The 18575-nt window shown below is 36.2% G+C and overlaps 1 protein-coding gene across 1 annotated transcript in view; it reads left to right on the top strand.

Moving 5' to 3' along the window:
* Nucleotides 1-14843, top strand: part of LOC127878918 (run domain Beclin-1-interacting and cysteine-rich domain-containing protein-like) — an 84006-nt gene extending 69163 nt beyond the window's left edge. Inside the window, 6 exon segments of the mRNA XM_052425474.1 lie at nucleotides 1414-1714; nucleotides 6419-6497; nucleotides 8013-8096; nucleotides 8718-8811; nucleotides 10036-10108; nucleotides 13046-14843. Of these exon segments, the coding sequence (XP_052281434.1) occupies nucleotides 1414-1714; nucleotides 6419-6497; nucleotides 8013-8096; nucleotides 8718-8811; nucleotides 10036-10108; nucleotides 13046-13106 (692 nt within the window). The 3' untranslated portion in view covers nucleotides 13107-14843.
* The last annotated feature ends 3732 nt before the right edge of the window (nucleotides 14844-18575 follow it).

The following is an 18575-nucleotide window of genomic DNA, read 5'->3' on the forward strand; positions in this document are numbered from 1 at the left end:
TCATGAGAAGATGGCGTTTTGTGTGTAAATCTTGCCTCCATATCTCAGAGGTAAAGGTCACAAACAGAGGTTAAAGGTCGAATAGGGCCTACAATTATTAAGGCAGTTACTTTGTCATGTATAATGCAATTTAAAAGTCACTTGCATGAGGAGGCTGAGTATTGCGATTATCACACGTCACATTACCTCAATGGCCAATGTCACACTTACAAGTCAAAAGTCAAAATTGGCCATAAACAGCGTGTTTTTGGACATAAGCCAAGATTTGAGACATAAATGGAATGTGTTGGCATCTGTGGCTTTTGGACAGATGTCTTGATAGTACAGGTATTCAATAAAAACTTACAACATGTGTTTGGGGTAATTGTGTCAATACACTGACAACATTCCATAACTCACCTGCAATTCTGCAGAAGTCTGCTACTTTTATACTTAGAAATAACAGGTTAATGTTTGCATGCATTGATTCTTTATCTCAATATCTACTCAAGATATTGACATAAAACTTAAATAATGTATTTGAGGTCTTTATAAATTGTTACTTAGCAAGATGTATAACTGTGATCAGCCTTTTAGCAGAATAATGCCCCATTTTGTACTTACGGAGTTCAGTTTATTATTTGTGTGCAAGATGAAATTGAGGTTTAAGTTTACATGTACCACAAAACTATGTCTGTCATAACTACTGATAGCCATTCACTTCACTCGTTTCTTTTGGATTATCATGCGTGGCTTCAGACAACGGCCCATAACTTTGCCCTTTATTGTACTAAGACAATTTATGTTAAAGTCTGTGTGAAAAAACACTTACTGTAACTGACATACCTGACTATCATGGGTTTGCATTGGGGCCAGTTGGGTCAAGGTTAAGGCCATGATATTATATGAACTGCAGAAAGTATACATGATACTATAAAACAGAAGAAAAGTTGAGCCTACTGTTTTGGGTCAGCTCTTGTTGCAACTGTTTTACAGTGTCAGACTTTAATTGGTTACACTCAACATATTTCTTTGTCTTTTAACATTGTTCAGTACAGTCACTCTTAATTCAAATGGTAGTTTCACCAGCTATTTCTCACTTGTTTCTCACTCGTTACTCACTTGTTTATCACTTGTTTCTCACACATTACTCACACATTACTCACTCATTACTCACTCACTACTCACTCATTACTCACTAGTTACTCACTCATTACTCACTCGTTTCTCAGTCTTTACTCACTTGTCACTCACTCGTAACTCACTCATTTACTCACTCATTATTCACCCATTACTCACTCGTTTCTCACTCAGTACTTTGCCATTTTCATGTGAAACTACTGTATCTTCTGAACATTTCTTTTTCAGATGTATTAGTTTTACACTTGAGGCTTGACTCGTATTTGAACAAACACTTATCTCATTAATATACAGGCTATGCCAAGAACTACCGATACTGCAAGTACCTGGGGAAATACTTCTGCCACAGTTGCCATAGTAACCAGCTCTCCATGATACCTGCCTGTATACTCCACAAGTGGGACTTCACGAAGTACTATGTGTCGAACTTCGCATATGACTTGTTGGCAAAGATCGCGGACGAACCGGTTTTCAATATATCTGATATTAATCCAATGCTCTACAAGAAGAAAGCGTACCTCACTCATATTAAGGACTGGAGAACGCAGATTAGACACCTGAAGTCACTATTGACTCTATGCAAGCAAGCAACTAGGTGAGGTAGTCTTTTTCTTCATAGACTTTCATTTGGTAATACAACAATATGAAAAATATTTTAGAGATAATATACCTTTGTAAGAACTTTCTGAGAGGTATCAGGATCTCATTTTTTATATCCCCACAAACGAAGTTTAGGTGGGCATATAGGAGTGAACTTGTCTGTCTGTCTGTCTGTCGGTTGGTCCGTATTAAGTGTCCGCTCTCTAATTATCCCCACGCTTTTTGAAAAAAAGGTGGGGATATTGTGGTTATCTCCGCCGTCCGTCCGTCCGTCTGTCTGTCTGTCTGTCTGTCCGTCCGTCCTGGCCACTATCTCCTCCTACACTTAAAGCACTAGAACCTTGAAACTTACCCAGCTATGGTAGCTATGAGCATATGTGCGACCCTGCACTATTTGGAATTTTGATCTGACCCCTGGGTCAAAAGTTATAGCGGTTGGGGTGGGGCCGCGTCAGAAATTATCACTCATTTTTTTAGGTTATTTTACATTTACTTCTTTATTTCTACACCGATTCACTTCAAATTGATACTGGACCTCTCTTATGACAATACGGTCAATCTCAACCATGCATGGCCCCATTCCCAACCCTGGGGCGCCCCGCCCACATAGGCCACACCCACCAAAAATTTCCATTTACTATAATTTTTTGCATTTCTACACGGATTCACTTCAAATTGATACTGAACTTTTGTTATGACATTAGGGTCAATCTCAACTATGCATGGCCCCAATCCCAACCCTGGGGCGCCCGCCCACATAGGCCACACCCACCAAAAAATTCCATTTACTATAATTTTTTCATTTCTACACGGATTCACTTCAAATTGATACTGAACTTCTCTTATGACATTAGGGTCAATCTCAACTATGCATGGCCCCATAACCAACCCTGGGGCCCCGCCCACATAGACCACACCCACCCAAAATTGCCTTTACTATAATTTCTTCATTTCTACACCGATTCACTTCAAATTGATATTGAACTTCTCTTATGACAATGCAGTCAATCTCAACTATGCATGGCCCCATTACCAACCCTGGGGCGCCCCACCCACATAGACCACACCCACCCAAAATTGCCTTTTACTATAATTTCTTCTTTTCTACACCGATTCACTTCAAATTGATACTGAACTTCTCTTATGACAATATGGTCAATCTCAACTATACATGGCCCCATTACCAACCCTGGGGCACACCTAGGTCAAACATTCGGCGTGGGGATACGCGTCGGCCTCTGCCGCGCCATTTCTAGTTCAAGTTGTTTTCATCGGATTTTCACCAAACTTGGTCAGATGTTGTATCTAGATGATGTCCAGGTCAAGTTCGAATATGGGTCATGCTGGGTCAAAAACTAGGTCACGGGGTCACTTAGTGTGTTTTAAACATTGAGCATGGTGTCCGCTCTCTAATTCAAGTAGTTTTCATCCAAGATTCACCAAACTTGGTCAGAAGTTGTATCTAGATGATGTCTAGGCCAAGTTCGAACATGGGTCATGGCAGGTCAAAACTTAGTGTGTTTTTTAGCATTCAGCATGGTGTTGGCGCTCTAATTCAAGTTGTTTTCATCTGATCTTCACCAAACTTGGTCAGAAGTTTTATCTAAATGATCTTAAGGCCAAGTTCAATCATGGGTCATGCCAGATCAAAAACTAGGTCACGGGGTCACTTAGTGCGTGTTTTAACATTCAGCATGGTGTCCGCTCTCTAATTCAAGTAGTTAAATTGTTTTCATTCGATCTTCACCAAACTTGGTCAGAAGTTGTATCTAGATGATGTAGGTCAAGTTCCAACATGGGCCATGTCGGGTCAAAAACTAGGTCATGGGGTCACTTCGTGCATTTTAAACATTGAGCATAGTGTCCGCTGTTTTTTGTGAAGACAACATGCAAAATATTCTGTCTCAATGCGGCATGTGGGGGTATTCGTCACATCTGTAAAAATTCTCTAGTTCCAACATGGGCCATGTCGGGTCAAAAACTAGGTCATGGGGTCACTTCGTGCATTTTAAACATTGAGCATAGTGTCCGCTGTTTTTTGTGAAGACAACATGCAAAATATTCTGTCTCAATGCGGCATGTGGGGTTATTCGTCACATCTGTAAAAATTCTCTAGTTATTGTTAGAAATATCAAACTACAAATAACTACATGGGGTGTCATGGGTTATTCTTCAAAAGTAGCAGACTGTGACAATTTCTAGTTTTTAGCTCACCTGAGCCCATAGTGATCATGGGATGCATTGGGGAAAATGTTTTGTATGACATCTGTGTTTATGTGCGTTTAGTGTTTTTTTTAACAATTTCTTCTCCTGAATTGTTTGTTAGATTTTAATTAAATTTCACAGGAATGATCTTTGGGTAACACTATTTCTAAGTTTATTCAATCATAACAGTCAATTGTATATGTAGGTCACCAACGCTTAAAATATATTTTTTAAATGAAAACATACTATCGTCAGGGCTTTCATATTTGGAATGTAAGATTGTTTAGTGGTCCTCTACCTACTTTGTTCAAGTCTGCCCCTGGCGTGAAAATTGTGATGCCCAAGAGGTCACATGAATTCCTTAGACTTAAATTGCAGAATGACTTTGAAATCTCCTTTAAAGTGACAGGTTTATGATATTTGTTATGTAACATTATATGTAGGTTCTCTACCAAGTTTATTCAAATTATGTCACTAGGGTTCAAATTTGCCCTGCTTTGAGCTAATTTGTCACCCTCATATGTATATAGAGGAAACTTCAAAAATCTTGTCTGGACATCTTGTAGGTAGTGAGACCTTTTTAAAATCTTATCTGTTAAAACTGCAAGGTTCAGAGTATTGGCATATGGCATATAACACTGTATGGTGGTCCTATAAAAAAAAATTAATCATGACCTTGGGGTCGGTATTAGCCCTGCCCTGGAGTAACTTGTTTTCCCTATATGTATATAGAAGACCCAGTGGTTTGGCATTTTGCATGTACATGTAACAGCCTATAGTGGTTCTATTCCAATATTTACAGCACTTGCACTGTATGTAATTTTTTGGACAGTATATTTTACAGCACTATTTGACCAGATTTCTGCCCTGTTTTCGCTTATCTGGGGACATTCCCATCATGGATATTTAGAACTGGATCAAGGTCATAAAACCTGGCATGTGAATGCTCTGAGGACAATGGACCATTACAATTGCATTATTGGGTAGATTACTTGTATGCCAGTAATAAACAATGGTGTCACCCAAGTGCATTTGAAATGATATCGGATTCAGGAAGCAGTATGGTTGTTGTTTTTTATTATATACTATTTCAGGTAGGAGAATGCACAAAAGTGAAGTTGTATTTTTTATGTCCCCCACTATGGTCTCTTGGTTGGTTTGCGCCAACTTTAACATTTTGCAATAACTTTTGCAATATTGAAGATAGCAACTTGATATTTGGCATGCATGTGTATCTCATGGAGCTGTACATTTTGAGTGGTGAAAGGTCAAGGTCAAGGTCATCCTTCAAGGTCAGAGGTCAAATATATGTGGCCAAAATCGCTCATTTTATGAATACTTTTGCAATATTGAAGATAGCAACTTGATATTTGGCATGCATGTGTATCTCATGGAGCTGCACATTTTGAGTGGTGAAAGGTCAAGGTCTAGGTCATCCTTCAAGGTCAGAGGTCAAATATATGTGGCCGTAATCGCTTATTTTATGAATACTTTTGCAATATTGAAGATAGCAACTTGATATTTGGCATGCATGTGTAACTTATGGAGCTGCAAATTTTGAGTGGTGAAAGGTCAAGGTCAAGGTCATCCTTCAAGGTCAGAGGTCAAATATATGTGGCCCAAATCGCTTATTTTATTAATACTTTTGCAATATTGAAGATAGCAACTTGATATTTGGCATGCATGTGTATCTCATGGAGCTGCACATTTTGAGTGGTGAAAGGTCAAGGTCATCCTTCTAGGTCAAATATATGGGTCAAAATTGCTCATGTAATGTAACTTCTGCAATATTGAAGCTAGCAATTTTATATTTGACATGCATGTGTATCTCGTGGAGCTGCACATTTTGAGTGGTGAAGGGTCAAGGTCAAGGTCATCCTTCAATGTCAAACGTCATATAGGGGGACATTGTGTTTCACAAACACATCTTGTTTAAGAAGAGAAAGAAGAGAACAACACAATACAATTATTGCACATTTATTAATTTGTTTTATTTCAGTATAGTTATTGACAAACAAACATAACATATCTGTCTCTAAATTTTCGGACACTTGTATTTTTTTAAAATATTTTTCATATCTTATTTTTCGACACAAATTTTTAAAAACTACTTTTAAGTGTCAGAAAACTTAGAGTAATTACGGTAGCTATTATATGCAATGATTTACCAAAAATATCTGAGCATTTGTCTGTGTGTCACTGGGATGTTTACAGTACCGGTAGTTGATGCACCCTATTGATGGATATTCATTAAAATGAGTGTTAGTATGTGTACTTGCATGTTTCGAAGTAACCTTTAATATTATGTAATTGTTCATATAACAAATGAAATTATATATTATTATATGTAAACCAGTGTTATATTCTGTAAATGTTCACATTGGCCACATTATAAGCCCTGTATAGAGAGTACATGTTTTGTTCGAGACTATTGGTTTTTTAGATGTTTTTAAATTATGGATGAAAAAAAGGTAATTTCTACATATATTTACAGCCTTATGGAAGATATAAACAGACTTCCACGTTACTGGCTGGAGGATGTGCATCTGTACACACTCAATGATCTCATATCGGTATGTTGTACACACTCAATGATCTCATATTGGTATGTTGTACACACTCAATGATCTCATATCGGTATGTTGTACACACTCAATGATCTCATATCGGTACATTGTACACACTCAATGATCTCATATTGGTATGTTGTACACATTCAATGACCTCATATCGGTACGTTGTACACACTGAATGATCTAATATCGGTACGTTGTACACACTCAATGATCTCATATCGGTATGTTGTACACACTCAGTGATCTCATATCGGTATGTTGTACGCACTCGATGATCTCATATCGGTATGTTGTACACACTAAATGATCCCATATCGGTATGTTGTACACACTAAATGATCTCATATTGGTATGTTGTGCACACTCAATGATCTCGTATTGGTACGTTGTACACACTCAATGATCTCATATCGGTATGTTGTACACACTCAATGATCTCATATCGGTACGTTGTACACACTCAATGATCTCATATCGGCACGTTGTACACACTCAATGATCTCATATCGGTACGTTGTACACACTCAATGATCTCATAACGGTATGTTGTACACACTCAATGATCTCATAACGGTATGTTGTACACACTCAATGATCTCATATCGGTATGTTGTACACACTCAATGATCTCATATAGGTATGTTGTACACACTCAATGATCTCATATCGGTATGTTGTACACACTCAATGATCTCATATCGGTATGTTGTACACACTCAATGATCTCATATTGGTATGTTGTACGCCACTCTGAACAACAGATAAAAGGTGCATCAGAGTAACTACACCAATACATTTTGCAAAAACACGGCTCCATTAGAAATTGGTAGTTTTTATTTTAAGGAACTTTTTAGTAGGTACAGGTCAATATAACACAATATTCAAGATCATTTCAGCAGAAAAAGATCATACTTTTCATTTAATTAAATTCTTCTAATATGTATGTTTATTTGTACACATGAGTATTTACTTGTTCGTGTTTGTTATGGGTTAGAAAACATGAAAGAGCTCACATTTATCTACTGATCTGCTGATCTGATCTGCTATGGCACACAAAAACCATGTTCCTTCCTTCAAGGTTAAGATCATTCTAAGAGGTTGAGGTCAAACTACATCAACTTTGTTGTATAAATAAGGCTTGTTTTAGAACTTCAATTGACCATGCAATTAACAACTTGAACATAACATTGAACAAATTGAAAACTATTCATTGTTTTTGCGTTCCTAAAGGAACCACATCACTATATTGTAGGTATGACCTAGAGATAATAAGTTCAAATGCAGCATTGATCGTGAAGGCTTTAAGTTTCACTGCAGCAGGTTAGGGGGAGAGTGACTCGCAGTCTGTTCAGGTTTTATGCTGTTTGCTGCTCATCAGTATCTAAGGGTTTGAAATGAAGCCTTAAAAACTTAAATCTAGTTAGAAAGGTCTTTAACTCAATTCAACTTTCTATGGGACTACAAATGCGTCAAAATACGTATCTAAGTGGGAATGTGTGAATGCTGTTGCAGATGAAGTCTCGGACCACAAGCCAAGTGTATATTAAACAGAGACAGCTGGCTACTGACGGGATAGACCATGTGGAAAATTGTAGTGTAAGTGTTACTTATTGTTCTCACATGTATTAACCCATTTATGCCTAGTGGACTCTCCCATCCTTCTTAATTAGATCAATTTATTTCCAAAAGTAGGGATGTCTAATATATTTATTTCTATATTTAGAATATTTCTTACAGAAATTCCTTTAAGCAAACAGCGCAGACCCTGATGAGACGACGCATCATGCGGCGTCTCATCTGGGTCTACGCTGTTTGCCAAGGCCTGTTTTCTAGACGCATAAATGGATTAACCATCAATGTTAATTAACTTACATACTAAATACTAAAATGTCTTAACATATTTGTAGAGATATATATGAAAAGGCATTACATTGACATATTTATGTAGCTCAAATCAAAACCAAATATTTAATACATGTATCTTAATTAGTGTTACATTTTAACAGGGTATTTTATTTGAAGTATATTTCTATTGGAAAGAAAATTCCTATGCATACATGTAAATACATACATATTATGGTAACAAAAGAGTTTTGTACCTATTGGTAACTAAACAAAAAACTAAATCTTAAACTCATTACGTTTTTTCCTATGAACATTGATACATATAAATGTATAACGTATAAATGTTGTATTAACATCATGATTGGTTTTCAGCGTTGCCAAAACTTTGGTTTCTTTTGTGAGATGTGTGGGGACCGCAATGATATACTTTTCCCATATCAGCTGGATAAAGTGAGCATTTGCCAAGGTGAGTGCAATATTATATAATTGTATTGAAAATCCGACAATTTTCGCTATCAATTAAATAATCATTATTTTAACCCTTTCCCACTCAGAAGCAAAGTGAAAATGTGAGTAACTCGCAGTCTGTTCAGGTTTTATGCTGTTTGCTACTCACCAGTATCTAAGGGTTGGAAATGAAGCCTTTAAAACTTGAATATAGTTTGAAAGGTCTTTAATTAAATTTAACTTTCCAAGGGACTGAAATTGCATCAAAAAATGTATCTGAGTGGTAAATGGTTAATTAACATATGGGAAAGAAACTAATATACATGTTAACACATGCACACTCATATGCATGTTAACACATGCACACTCAGTGATCTTATGAACTTCAACTCATATACATGTTAACACATGCACACTCAGTGATCTTATGAACTTCAACTCATATACATGTTAACACATGCACACTCAGTGATCTTATGAACTTCAACTCATATACATGTTAACACATGCACACTCAGTGATCTTATAAACTTCAACTCATATACATGTTAACACATGCACACTCAGTGATCTTATGAACTTCAACTCATATACATGTTAACACATGCACACTCAGTGATCTTATGAACTGCAACTCATATACATGTTAACACATGCACACTCAGTGATCTTATGAACTGCAACTCATATACATGTTAACACATGCACACTCAGTGATCTTATGAACTTCAACTCATATACATGTTAACACATGCACACTCAGTGATCTTATGAACTGCAACTCATATACATGTTAACACATGCACACTCAGTGATCTTATGAACTGCAACTCATATACATGTTAACACATGCACACTCAGTGATCTTATGAACTTCAAGAATAAGGCCATCCCTCTTTTAAGACATTTTCTATTAAGACTCATAAGTTGTTGTGTAAGTGGGGTTTAAGTTTACTTGCTATATATACTTCATATTACCTTTCAAAGCATGAATAATTTCACAGTGGTTGAATTAACTAATTATATCCTCGTCAAGCAACAACGATTTATTGTTGATGTACTTGTTGTATTTTTCAGAATATTTATAATAAAATGTATGATATTCAAGCAGGATTTTCAATACAGCAGTATTTTTTACCTCAGTTTGCCTCATAAATTTATAGATTAATGTTGAAATCCTGGTTTCATGTTGCAATCTTTCTTTTATATGTTTTTGTTTCTAATAAACGTCCTTTTAATTCAGGTTGTAAAACATGTTTCCACAAGACCTGTTTCGTTCCACTGAAATGTCCAAAGTGTGCACGTATTCAGGCTCGGTAAGATTATGGGGAGGTTTTCTTTTCTTTTTTTTTCTTAAAAACAAAACTATTTGTTTTTATTCTTATATATACCAGAATATGTATATATTGCTTATATTCTGTTGATTTCATTTTCATGTTAGTGCCCATGCTAACCATTTGCTGTTGATTATTGTTTTGATGCTTTTTCAGTGCTACGTAATTTTCTATAAATTGACAACTTTATATCAGGCTTAAAAATATGTGAACAAAGTGTTTATTCCAATCTGTCTGTACACATGCCAATTCAGTCTCTGTGTTCACAAAACTGTTCTTGCATCAATTATCAAGTTCAGCTGACATTGATTCCATCTTTTCTTGAAACGCTGATCACATGGGAAATCAATTTTAACTCAGATGGAAAATATGTGTTAACCTGAGAATTGATGCAAAAATTATGAGATCGATTTTAAACTTCTGTGCTTTATGGCTTGTCCCAATAAATAATTATTTTAAAAATAAATTTTCAATGCCACACAAAATCCATTTCAAAATGGTAAATGAACACAATGACAACATTTTAGAGAAACATCACTGCAAATCAACTTTTTGTTTTTACGTGATTACTGATACTGTCATTTAACAGTTTTCTTAGCACTAGGGCAGTATATGACATTTAAACAGGAAATGCTTTACAAGCACGTGAATTCTGCCAGATTTTCCAATGATCTGCCTTATAAGTACATAATGATGTGCATATGTTGTTGTTTTGTTGTTGTTTTTAGCTCAGCTAAGTACAACGTGCTCAACAGTGAGCTTTTGTGATCACCTTTTGTCCGGCTTGCATCATCAACATTTGCCTTGTTAACACTCAAGAGGCCACATTTATATTCTGATCGTCATGAAACTTGGTCTGAATATTTGTCCCAATGATATCTTGAAATAGTTCGAAAATGGTTGCGGTTGCTTTAAAAACATGGCCACCCTGGGGCAGGGCATTTTTCCTTATATGGCTATATATGGCTTAAGTAAAACTTTGTTAACACTCTAGAAGCCACATTTATTTTCTAATTGTCATGAAACTTGGTCAGAAGATTTGTCCCAATGATATCTTAGATGAGTTTAAAAATGGTTTCGGTTGGTTGAAAAACATGGCCGCCAAGGGGGCGGGGCATTTGTCCTTATATAGCTATATTAAAACCTTGTTAACACTCTAGAGGCCACATTTATTGTCCGCTCATCATGACACTAAGTCAGAAGATTTGTCCTAATTATATATTTAACAAGTTCAAAAGTGGTTCCGGTTGCTTGAAAAACATGGCCACCAGGGGGCAGGGCATTTTTCCTTATATGGCTATATATGGCTTTTGTAAAACCTTGATAACACTGCTATAGTAAAAACTTGTTAAAACTCTTAAAGTCACACTTATAGTCCAATCTTCATAAAACTTGGTCAGAACATTTGTTCTAATGATATCTTGGACGAGTTCGACAATGGTTGCGGTCTTTTGAAAAACATTGCCCCCAGGTGCGGGCTATTTTTCCTTATATGGCTATAGTAAAATCTGGTTAACACTCTAGAAGTCACATTTATTGTCAGATCTTCATGAAACTTGGTCTGAAGATTTTTCTCATTGATATCTTTGACGAGTTTGAAAATGGTTTCTTGTTGATTTAAAACCATGGCTGCCAGGAGGCTGAGCAGTTTCCCTTTTATGGCTATAGTAAAACCTTGTTAACACTCTAGAAGACACATTTATTGTCAAAACTTGGTCAGAACATTATAGATGATATATTTGAGGAGTTCAAAAATGGTTCCAGTCTGTTGAATAACATGGCCGCCAGGGGGCGGGGCATTTATCTTAAAATATGGCTGTAGTAAAACCTTGTTAACACTCTCCAATCTTCATGAAACTTGTTCAGAATATTTGTTCTAATAATATCATTTTGACCTGAGCAACAACATGCAAAACTAAAATATATTATGTGAGACTACATGTACTATATTTCAAATCAATACGTTTTATAGTTATTGAATATTTATACCCCCACAATCGAAGTTTAGAGGGGTATATAGGAGTGAGCTTGTCTGTCTGTCTGTCGGTCGGTCCGTATTAAGTGTCCGCTCTCTTATTCAAGTTGTTTTCATCGGATCTTCACCAAACTTGGTAAGATGTTGTATCTAGATGATGTCTAGGTCAAGTTCGAAAACGGGTCATGTCCGGTCAAAAACTAGGTCACGGGGTCACTTCATGCATTTTAAACATTGAGCTTGGTGTCCGCTTTCTAATGCAAGTAGTTTTCATCCCATCTTCACCAAACTTGGTCAGAAGTTGTATCTAGATGATGTCTAGGTCAAGTCTGAAAATGGGTAATGCCGGGTCAAAAACTAGGTCACGGGGTCTATTAGTGCCTTTTAAACATTCAGCATGTTGTCCGCTCTCTAATTCAAGTAGACAACATGCAAAATATCCTGTGTCAATGCGGCATGTGGGGATATTCGTCACGTCTGTGACAAAGCTCTAGTTTGAATTTGAATTGTTAACTCTTTGGTTCCAATATCTGCAGGCATATGTTGAAACTCATTTATTAGAATGCAACTATTATTTTTAGCTCGGCTGTTTTGGGAGAAAACCCGAGGTATTGTCATAGCCAGCTCGTCGTGTCATCCGCCGGCATTGTGCTAAAACCTTTACATTGGCTCTAAAATCAAAGTGCTTCCACCTGCGACTTTGAAACTTCATATGTAGATGCACCTTGATGAGTTCTACACGCCACACCCTTGTTTGGGTCACAAGGTCAAAGGTCAAGGTCACTGTGACCTCTAAAAAAAACATTCTGACAAGCTTTCATTTATTCAAAACTGCACCCGCAGCCGAGCGTTGGCACCCGTTATGTAGTGTTCTTGTTTGTTGAAAAATAATGAAAATAATTAAAAAATGGTTAAAACATGGAATAATTATCTTTTTTTTATAGACAACAGCGCTTGAAGGAACTGAGTTCTGATGACCTAGAGGAGATGGAAAAGACTACCTGATAGTTCTATTATGTGTGATATGTTACTCCGCCAAAAATCTGTGATAACCTTTGTAGGCATGGTATTTTGTTGATATTTTATTTTATGCTTTCCAGTGGTTTATAGTGAAATATGAGTGAAATAAAACTGATGATTTACTGTTTCAAACAGCGAAAATTAACAATAAAAGTTTTCAATAATTTTCACTTTTATACTGTGAAATTACGTTGTTTTCATGACGTTACAACATTATTTCAGCAAAAATACAAAATATAATCATTTGTAAGCATAAAATAAAAAGTAAACTTGTTGTATTTGGTGCGCCACTAGTGAAAATGTTCTTTTTTATGATCACTTATTGTGAATTAAAATCAATATTCCACCAAATCCAACAAATTTCCTCTATTTAATAGGAGAATGCTTCTCAAGCTGCCATGTAGGAACCTTTTGTATCAGATTAAGGCATTTTATATTCCTATAAACATATCTTTAAGGTATTTCACTCATAGTAAATTCTGCAAAAGATAAGCCTTACAAACACGCTATAATTTTTATTTTTTTTTAAGAAACCAAATAGGCAAAATTGCATTTTTTTCCCAAATTTAAGTGCTTTTCACATTTCTGTGTTACACACATCATAACATATCAAACATAAGCTTCAGTATAATTTGGGGGAAAATTGTGTTTTAAGGCCCAGAGTCTCATTACTGTCCAAAATCATGAGATATTATTGAGGTTTTTTTTAATATTTGATGTGTAAGTTTCCAAAAAGAATTGTAGATTTTGTTTGGGGAAAATATATATTTTACAACTTACAATTGGAAGGCACGCATCAGTTTGATCTTGATTTCATGGCACCTACAATCCATTACCCATACCAAGGATGGTATTTATTGTTTTAAAACATGAAAATTTTAGAAAACCTCATTTTCTTCCCAACAACATACCGGTCTGTTGAAGATGTACCCAGCTTGAATTGCATTTAGGATATTTTAGATATCATTAGTATTAGTAAATATATACCAGATTTACTCACATGCATATATTGTTGTGCATGTAACAGTAAAATTGGAAGACATTTAACTGCTGTCATATTTTTGAATGAGAAACATTTTGAAATTTTATTGATTTCAATTTTGTGTGCAATATTGTTGTTTTTTATTTTTGATGCAAATACTTGAAAAGCAATAAATATCACGAACAATTTAAATAACATTGTAAATATTGGCATAAAATGTCATTGTGCTTATGTTTTGTTATGAAATGAGTGTCCTGAAAAATTGTTTTGTTGAAAGATTGTTGGTCCCTCTTTCTGTCATGTTTAAGTGCCTTACTTTGTGTGCCGTCTGCAGCTCACACTATTTATATAAATATACATTTTGTAAATTCTTTCTGTCAATTTGTCATTAATAATTTTATAGACAATCTTGATGTCTTTACAGTACTTCACTTAGTTGTCTACTTTCTTAAAATAAATGTGTTGTTTAATCCAAAATAATGGCTTACTACATTGGAATTTGTAAATTATATTTAATATGGTTGTATAGTTTTACCCAAAGACATACATCTAAAGCCTTATCATTTATACATGTATTTATTTGGATACAAATAAAATTATTTACTTTTGCAATATACAAATATTTACTCTCTTAGTTTTTTTTCAAATATTTGTGCTCATTTCACAGGTTTACTCATGCATATTATGTACCCAAGAACGAATTACAGAAAAATTGTTAATTATAAAATCAATTTAAACAATACAGTGTTTTTGTTTATTCCAAATGGTAAATATTTCTCCATAAAAAGTATAAATTGAAAAGCTACGCTTAGTATATATTTGACCGAAAATCATTAAAAATTTTACCAACTTGAATAAAACAAAAAGGCCTAAGACCCTAGGTTCTCACCTGAAAACCATGAGAAGTGAACTGGAGTTTTTGCCATGTTTTTGGAACCATTTTTTAACTTGGAAGACTAAAACTAATGCTCAGAGCATGTTTCATGATTATTGGGCAAATTATGTTACCTTTAGAGTGATCAAAAGGTTCCACTTATTCGTATGGTCATTCCGGTATACAGAAAATTGCCCAGAATCTGCCGGCCATGTTTTTAAATGGTCTGGAGCCATTTTTCAAAATCTGCAGAGATATCATTTAAACAACCTTTCAGAGCAAGTTTTAATCATAATAGGGCCAGAAGAAAAGTGTCCCTCCCCTTCAGCAAAAATATTTTTCTACGGACATAAACCGTTTTCAAACTCAGCTGAGATATCATTAGAAGAAATGTTCTGAGCAAGTTTAATGAAGAGTGGATAAAAAATGTGGTTACTTTTAGAGTGTTTATGAGGTTTCACTAAAGCTATAAAAGGAAAATTGCCCTACCCCTTGAGATATTATCTTTCAAAGGACAGGATTCATTTTCAAACTTTGTCCAAATATCATAAGAACAAATGCTCTGAGCATGTTTAATAAGATTTGGCCAAAAATGTGACAGTTTTGAGTGTATACGATGCTTCAATGCAGCACTATAAGGACATTTTCCCTACCCTTGAAGCCATTTTTTAAACGACTCGAACAATTTTTGAACCCAGCTGAGATATTGTTGGAAAATAATTTATGTTCTAGGCAAGTTTCATGATGAATCGTCAAAAAATGTGATTCATCATTGGTGGTCATGTCTTTCAGTGGCCCAGAACCATTTTAAAACTCTGCTGAGGTATTATGAAAAATATAATTTAGCAAGTTTCATGTAGATTTTACTGGAAATTAGACATTTAGAGTGTCAATATGTTATCACTATAGCTGTGTAAGGCAATCTTCCCCAGCCCCTAACGACCATATTTATGCTCCCCCAAAATTAATTTTGGGGGGAGCATATAGTCGCGGCACTGTCTGTCTGTGCGTGTGTCCGTCCGTCCGTGCACAATTTTTGTCCGGGCTATTTCTCAGCAATTAATGACCGGAATTCAATTAAACTTTATAGGAAGCTTCACTTTCAAGAGATGTGCATATAATCAGCCGGTTCTGGTCGGATAATTTTTCACAGAGTTATGGCCCTTTGAAATTTTATATACAAATACAAGTCACTTATATAGCGCAAAAATTATTATAAAAATATTCTATTGCCCTTCACAAACACTGCACATTGGTTATCCGTGAAAAAAATTGAACAAATGAGTTTTAAGTCTTGATCTAAAACAGCCCTCATTGTCAATGATTTTTAAGTGTCTTAATGGTAGATTGTTCCACCACTTGGGGCCAACAACAGCTAAAGATCTATCCGCCATCTTAGTTCGCCTCCTGGGAATAACAAGATTACAGTCACTTTGTGATCGAAGTTATACCGACTGGTTGCTGGGACAAACATTTCTTGCAAGTAACCTGGAGCATAACCATGGACAACACGAAAGACCATAACCAGGACTTTGTACATGATTCTAGCTTTTACTGGTAGCCAGTGGAGTTGTTTGAAGAGTTCAGTGCTTGGATGATCAAATGACGCATTCAGGACCACTCTTGCGGCATGATTTTGAGTCTGCTGAAGCTTTTGAATTTGGTAAGCTGGTAGATTGGTGAATAAACCATTGCAAAAGTCAATATGGGAGTGTACAAGATCATGCACTAACACCTCCGCTGACTTCTGTGTCAAATGCCTGCGTATAGCTTTAAATTACGCAGTTGCATTTGGGCAATTTGGCACTTCTTCGTGATGTGAAGGTCAAGGTTAAGAGTGTTGGTCGTTGTAACACCAAGATCTCTCACACGGTCTAACTTAGGTCAGTACTAACTTAACCATGCATCCTCCAACACTCACACTTGATATGGACATTTTAGATAATTGTTAAAATGATTTCTGTTTTTGATTGGTTCATTTTTAGCTTGAAAGTTGTCATCCAGTTTATAATATCATTGAGACACTTATCAAGTTGTTGTAGTACGTATGCTTCATTTTCATGACTCCATTCCTGAACCTTGAAGGCAATCTTGTGGTTGTCTGCATAGCCATACAGTTCAGCTGGATACTTCTAAACCACCTTGTTGAGGGCCGATATATACAGAGTGAAAATCACTGGTCCAGCACAGGAGCCTTGGGGGACGCCGAATCTCAAAGGCTTAGTGTCAGATGAAGATTGTTCTATCAAAACTTTCATTGTTTTGTAAGTCAGGTATGACTCAATCCATTTAACCCTTAGGAAGTTCCTACACAGTAATGCGCTTGACCGTGATATTCCGCCCCGCATGGTTAATAAATACTCACAATATGCTTGATAATTTTATTTTTAGCTCACCTGATTGCTCAGGTGAGCTTTTGTGACCGGTCTTTGTCTGTCGTATGTCCGTCCGTCCAATAACATTTGCTCGTAAACACTCTATAGGCCACATTTCTTGTCCGATCTTCATGAAACTTGGTCAGAAGCTTTGTCCCAATAAAATCTCGGCCGAGTTGGAAACTGGGTTGTGCCGGGTCAAAAACTAGGTCAAAAAAAGAAAAACCTTGTAAACACTGTATAAGTCACATTTCATGCCCAATCATCATGTAACTTTGTCAAAATGTTTGTCTTATTGATATCTTGGTTGAGTTCAAAAGTGTTTCCGATCCGTTGAAAAACAGTGCCGCCAGTGGGCGGGGCAGTTTTTCTAATTTGGCTTTAGAGAAACCTTGTAAACACTCTAGAAGTCACAATTTTTGCCCAATCATCATGAAAGTTGGTCAAAACATTGGTTTTATTGATATCTCGGACGAGTCTGAAAATGGTCGGGATCGGTGAAAAAACATGGCCGCCAGTGGGCGGGGCATTTTTCTCTATATGTATATAGTGAAAACATGTGAACACAGTAGAAATCATATTTTTGGCCCAATTTTCATGAAATTTGCTCAGAACATTTGTTTCCTTGATACGAGAGTTGAGTTCAAAAATGGTTCCGGTCAGTTGAGTAACATGGCTGCTGGGAGGGGGGCAGTTTGCTCATGTCGGTCCGTCCGTCCACCAGATGGTTTCCGGATGATAACTCAGCAGCGCTTATGCCAAGGATCATGAAACTTCATAGGTACATTGATCATGACTCGCAGATGACCCCTATTGATTTTCAGGTCACTAGGTCAAAGGTCAAGGTCACGATGACCCGAAATAGTAAAATGGTTTCCGGATGATATCTCAAGAACGCTTATGCCTAGGATCGTGAAACTTCATAGATACATTGATCATGACTTGCAGATGACCCCTATTGGTTTTCAGGTCACTAGGTCAAAGGTCAAGGTCACCCAAAGCAGTAAAATGGTTTCCGTTGATAACTCAAGAACGCTTATGCCTAGGATCATGAAACTTCATAGATACATTGATTATGACTCGCAGATGACCCCTATTGATTTTCAGGTCACTAGGTCAAAGGTCAAGGTCACGGTGACCTGAAATAGTAAAATGGTTACTGGATGATAACTCAAGAATGCTTATGCCTAGGTTCATGAAACTTCATAGGTATATTGATCATG

Source organism: Dreissena polymorpha, chromosome 4, assembly GCF_020536995.1.
Source record: "Dreissena polymorpha isolate Duluth1 chromosome 4, UMN_Dpol_1.0, whole genome shotgun sequence".
Lineage (NCBI taxonomy): Eukaryota > Metazoa > Mollusca > Bivalvia > Myida > Dreissenidae > Dreissena > Dreissena polymorpha.